General features: G+C 40.3%; 1 protein-coding gene across 1 annotated transcript; it reads right to left on the bottom strand.

Moving 5' to 3' along the window:
• Positions 1 to 847: 847 nt before the first annotated feature.
• On the bottom strand, positions 848 to 4,816 carry s1pr1 (sphingosine-1-phosphate receptor 1). Its single transcript, XM_064952451.1, has 2 exons — positions 4,645 to 4,816; positions 848 to 3,863 (listed from the first exon to the last, which is right to left on the bottom strand). The coding sequence occupies exon 2, from the start codon at positions 3,665 to 3,667 to the stop codon at positions 2,549 to 2,551; it is 1,119 nt and encodes a 372-aa protein (XP_064808523.1). The 5' UTR covers positions 3,668 to 3,863; positions 4,645 to 4,816; the 3' UTR covers positions 848 to 2,548.
• Between the last annotated feature and the right edge of the window lie 371 nt (positions 4,817 to 5,187).

The following is a 5,187-nucleotide window of genomic DNA, read 5'->3' as shown; positions in this document are numbered from 1 at the left end:
GAAGCAATAACAGCAGATAGCCACAGGGAGGCGCTAAGTATCTTATCATAATCCAGCACGACTTGAGTTTGCCTCCCCATAGACTTTAAAGGCCCAGTGCAGTCAAAAATGGGATTTACCTGTGTTTTATATATACGCTACATGAGTATGTGGACACTTGCTTGTCGAACATCTCATTTGACAAACCATTTCTGTATGGACTTCGCTTACTGCACAGAGGCATTGTCATTCTGAAACAGGAAAGGGCCTTCCCCAAACTGTTGCCACAAAGTTGGAAGCACAGAATCATCTAGAATGTTATTGTATGCTATAGCGTTAAGACTTCCCTTCACTGTAACTAAGGGGCCTAGCCCGACCAATGAAATACAGGCCCAGACCATTATTCCTCCGCCACCAAACTTTACAGTTGGCACTATGCATTGAGGCAGGTAGTGTTTTCAGCTGACCCTTGGCATTGCATATGGGGATCTTAGGCTTGTGTGGCTGCTCGGTCATGGAAACCCATTTCATGAAGCTCCCGACAAACAGTTATTGTGCTGACGTTACTTCCAGAGGCAGTTCTTGGAATTTTGCAACCCTATTCAGGACTGCTGTTGAAACAGCTGGGTAAGTTGTTGGACCTGTCCCCCAAACTAGTTGCTTTCAGATGACTAGCCTATTATTAACAGATATTTATCCAATTTCCACTACTGTCCCCCACCTTTAGGTGGCAGTATATAGTCGGAACCCCTCATTTAACCCAACTTTGACAACTTTAACAATATGACCACTTATGTTACAAAAATGTTTTTTCTTTAATGTCACAACATTCTGTACTGAGCCTGTCCATTAAGAAAAGACAACAAGAGAAGACAACAATACATTTTTTTAATTTCCAATATTTATTAAGAGCTAACCAAAACACGTGCAAAATAAGACTTGGGTCCAGATGGGAGTTTGGCAAACTGTGATTACGTGACCCCTGAAAAGCGACATTGTACTTGTCCACGGGTGTTTAACGGTGCTCTCAAAAACACATCTATATGGGAGGATTCCAGTGAGCTATTGGTGATGTGTGTGCCCATTGACATTAACTTATTCCGTTATGAAAATGTAAGTAATTATTGGGCTCGGTACTTTCAGGAATGGACCAGTGCTATTGCTTATCCTTTGACGTCAATCTTTTTTTGTTTTCAACCTCATGACCTTCCCTATTACTGGGGCATGCTGGTTTTCACAAGAGAGTTGAAATGATTTTTGAGAGTGGTAACTGAGGGACATACAAATATGTTGAATACGGTATCTTCATCTAAAAGTGAAACAGAAAGGACAATAAAATCATGACTGGATAAAAAAGATAACCTTTGTCACACAAACCAAACGCCTTTTTCACTTTTGAATATAAATTATTATTGCAACTACATTGCTTTGCTACAAAGAACTTTATCCAATGAGAGTGAAATAAACCAAATTACAAGTACAAAATACATTCTCAATCAGGGGGAAGAATTGACATTGTACTAGCCTTCAGAGTTAAGTCGAAGATACACAAGCACTTCATTCATTGTATTTCTTAAATATTTCAATAAGAACAATAAGCACTACAAACAATTTTTACTCTTCCATCAACACCCATTATAGAGAATCAGTAAACGCCTATAATGGGTTGATGGTTCTTATTTAGCCCTTTACAACAAGTGCTGTACTAAATACAAAAAATACCTTTGACAAAAACGTCTTCTCATAATACTGTAAACCAGGTTTACAATGTAGGTGCTATACTGTAAATTAGGTTTACAATGTAGGTGCTATACTGTAAATTAGGTTTACAATGTAGCTGCTATACTGTAAATTAGGTTTACAATGTAGGTGCTATACTGTAAATTAGGTTTACAATGTAGGTGCTATACTGTAAATTAGGTTTACAATGTAGGTGCTATACTGTAAATTAGGTTTACAATGTAGGTGCTATACTGTAAATTAGGTTTACAATGTAGGTGCTATACTGTAAATTAGGTTTACAATGTAGGTGCTATACTGTAAATTAGGTTTACAATGTAGGTGCTATACTGTAAATTAGGTTTACAATTTAGGTACTATACTGTAAATTAGGTTTAGGGTTTAGGTGCTACACTGTAAATCAGGTTTATAGTTTAGGTGCTATACTGTAAGCCAGGTTTACAATTTAGGTGCTATACTGTAAATCAGGTTTATAGTTTGGGTGTGTGTGCTTCCCATTGTCTTTTGAATATGAACATATTCAGATCAGTGCTGGCAGTCCAAGGTGTGAGGGGAGAAGAAAACAAACTAAACAACTCTACATCTCTACTCTGACATGGACAGACACTTTGTGAATTGATAAAACAAATGGAAACTGAAGAGGCAACTTACTGTACATACTGACATACTGTACATCCACACATCCACAGGGCAACAAAACCACACACACAACGTATACACATTTATATACATAATGTACAAACACAATTGCACACTGCACAAAAACATATATACATCCATACTTCCTAAGCAGTGGAGCTACTTTTCACACAACAGTCCAGAAGGTTCTTTAAGAAGAGGAGGTGATATTCCCAGAGGATACGATGGTCTCCCTTGGCAAGTACTCCGGCTCATCCTTATTGGGGTGGGATGAGTTGTCCGACTTGCTCCGGCTGAACTCGGCACCAATAATGGGCTGGGAGAACTTGCCGGAGGGCTGGGTGCAGACGCTGCAGCACAGGAGCGTTTTGAGGAAGGCGCGACGCATCTCGTTGCTGGTGAGTGTGTAGATGAGGGGATTCATAGCCGAGTTGAGCACGGCCAAGGCCAGGAACCACTCGGCCTTGTACAGGATGGGGCACATGCGGATGTCGCAGGCCACGTCCAGCAACAGAAGGATGAAGAGTGGGGCCCAGCAGGCGATGAAACAGCTCAGCACGATGATCACGGTCTTCAGCAGGGCCATGGACTTCTCAGAGCTCTTGCTGCTAGTGCTACCCCCGCCGCGGCCGTTGGAGACCTTGCGGAACACCATCTTGCGGCTGCGGGTGCGCACCAGGGCATAGATGCGCGCGTACAGCACCACAATGGCCATGAGGATGATGCTGAAGACGGTGGTGCAGAACAGGATGTAGGTCTTGTGGTAGAGCGGCAGTACGGTGGAGCAGCTGGGCATGCTCTGGATGCAGTTCCAGCCCATGATGGGCAGGCCGCCCAAGATGGCTGCAATCAGCCACACGGTGCTGATGAGCATGAAGACACGGCACGTGTTGCCATTGTTGTGTAACTTCATCTTCAGCATGGTGAGGTGGCGCTCAATGGCAATGGCCAACAGGCTGAAGACTGAGGCTGCCAGGGCTACAAACATACTACCCTCCCGGAAGAACCACTGTGTGGGGGTCAGTTTGTATGTGTTGGCACCTGACAGCAGGATGTTGGCAGTGTACACCACCCCAGCCAGCAAGTCTGATAAAGCTAAGTTCCCAATAAAGTAGTACATGGGCTTGTGGAACTTCTTGGTCCTCCAAATAGTAAGTAGTACCAAGACATTCTCAAGAATAATGAAGCAACATACAATGATGAAAACCACAGAGTCCGCTTTGAGCCTGGAATCCTGCTCAACTTTCCGGAGCTTCCCTGTGAAGTTGTAGTGTCTGGCTATCAAGTCAGAATACATGGAGTCACCCATGGTTCTGTTTTTAATGAAATCCCCCAAATTCTTTAGTTCAAGATTTTAGTCCATTGAGTGGAGCTGGTGAGTCAAGGCACAGCTGGCAATGGTAATCCTACACGCTTGATGGGTTGTCATTGCAGACGCTCAAATCAAATAATCCTCAATGCCACAGGATATTCTGAGAATGTCATTGGACCCAATCATGAAACTCCTGGAAAAAAATAGAAAATACCAATTTAGAACAGTCATGAGATAATGTTTTGTTGTAGATTTTTTTTATGACTCCAAAAATTAAATCTATTTACTAGTTCATTTTTATATGGAATGGTGATTGAGTATTCAGTAGGCTAATCGAACAAAAGACAAAGACAGAACAAAAGTCCTTCTAAAAACAAGTGAACATCAGAACGAGGCAATTATTTTGTAAAAGAGTTGAGGATAAATCTATTTTCTTTTTGAATATGTGATAAAGCAAACAATCAGAAAAGTCGGACCCAGATCGGCCCTTTATGGACATGACGATCATGATACCTGATTTTGAACTGTGTGCTGAATTCCACAAGATGGAAAAGTATCGCGATGATGCATATTACCATCATAATAGGCTATTCTGATTTTGAACTGGGCTAAGAATGAGATGGAGGTGACGCATTGGTAAACTATGAAGTAACCTATAAAAAAAAATGTGTTTGGAAAAAAAATGCATGAACTTCAGAACAAACTTGTAAGAACTAACTTGCAAAACTATCTAACGGCGTCTTAACATTCACTTGAAATGCGTTTAAAACTCATGGGCAAGTGATGAGCAAGATTAACGTTATTTTTGTTCAAACATGTTTTTTCGATTTCTTCTGTAGGCCTATTTAAGATATGAACTTAAATTACTTTAGAAAGCAAATAGTAAAAACCTACTAATAATGATGGCCAGACATATAATTAGGCCAAATACATTGATAAAATCTAGACATTATGTCAATGTCATGTTTCCTTACCTTTAATAATAGTCGTCATCAATACGAATATTCTTTACAAGTGTCAACCTTTTATATTGGTACAATTTGCTAAGTAAGAAACCTTTTTGTGCCTTTCCCAGTGGCTGAGTTGTTTCTCCACAGTGATCCCATGGACTGAGCACGGTGCGCAAGATAGGCTAAGTAAAAGCGAATATTTTTGTCAGTTCAACCCACTCAACTCAACCCTCCCCTCTCATACCGTCCCAGTCGCGTTGTCCAGCAGTAAATTCACAGAGATTACATTTATTTAGAAATTCTAAATTTAGTGTGCCTTACATTTAGAAATTCTGCCAATTTACCACAAGAACACATACATTAAATTAATATAGGCAATGAAATCAGTGTAATTTTTTTTATATATATATTTGTCAAATGTATGTGCTTTCAAGCTATTTAGCGTCTGTTAATGAAGTGGTGGTTTGATATGGCCATTTGTGTTGCACTTTATTTTAAAATGCATAAATGACCAGGTACATACAAGAGATTACATTGTAAAATGGTAATTGCGTAATAATAATCTGA

This window comes from Oncorhynchus masou, chromosome 31 (assembly GCF_036934945.1).
Source record: "Oncorhynchus masou masou isolate Uvic2021 chromosome 31, UVic_Omas_1.1, whole genome shotgun sequence".
In the NCBI taxonomy this organism is placed as follows: Eukaryota; Metazoa; Chordata; class Actinopteri; order Salmoniformes; family Salmonidae; genus Oncorhynchus; species Oncorhynchus masou.
Note: the sequence above shows the minus strand (reverse complement) of the source record. Positions and strands in the feature narration are given on the sequence as shown.

Excerpts from the sequence above, each read along its gene's own strand:
- s1pr1 (XM_064952451.1), bottom strand. The coding sequence starts at position 3,667 with ATGGGTGACTCCATGTATTCTGACTTGATAGCCAGACACTACAACTTC.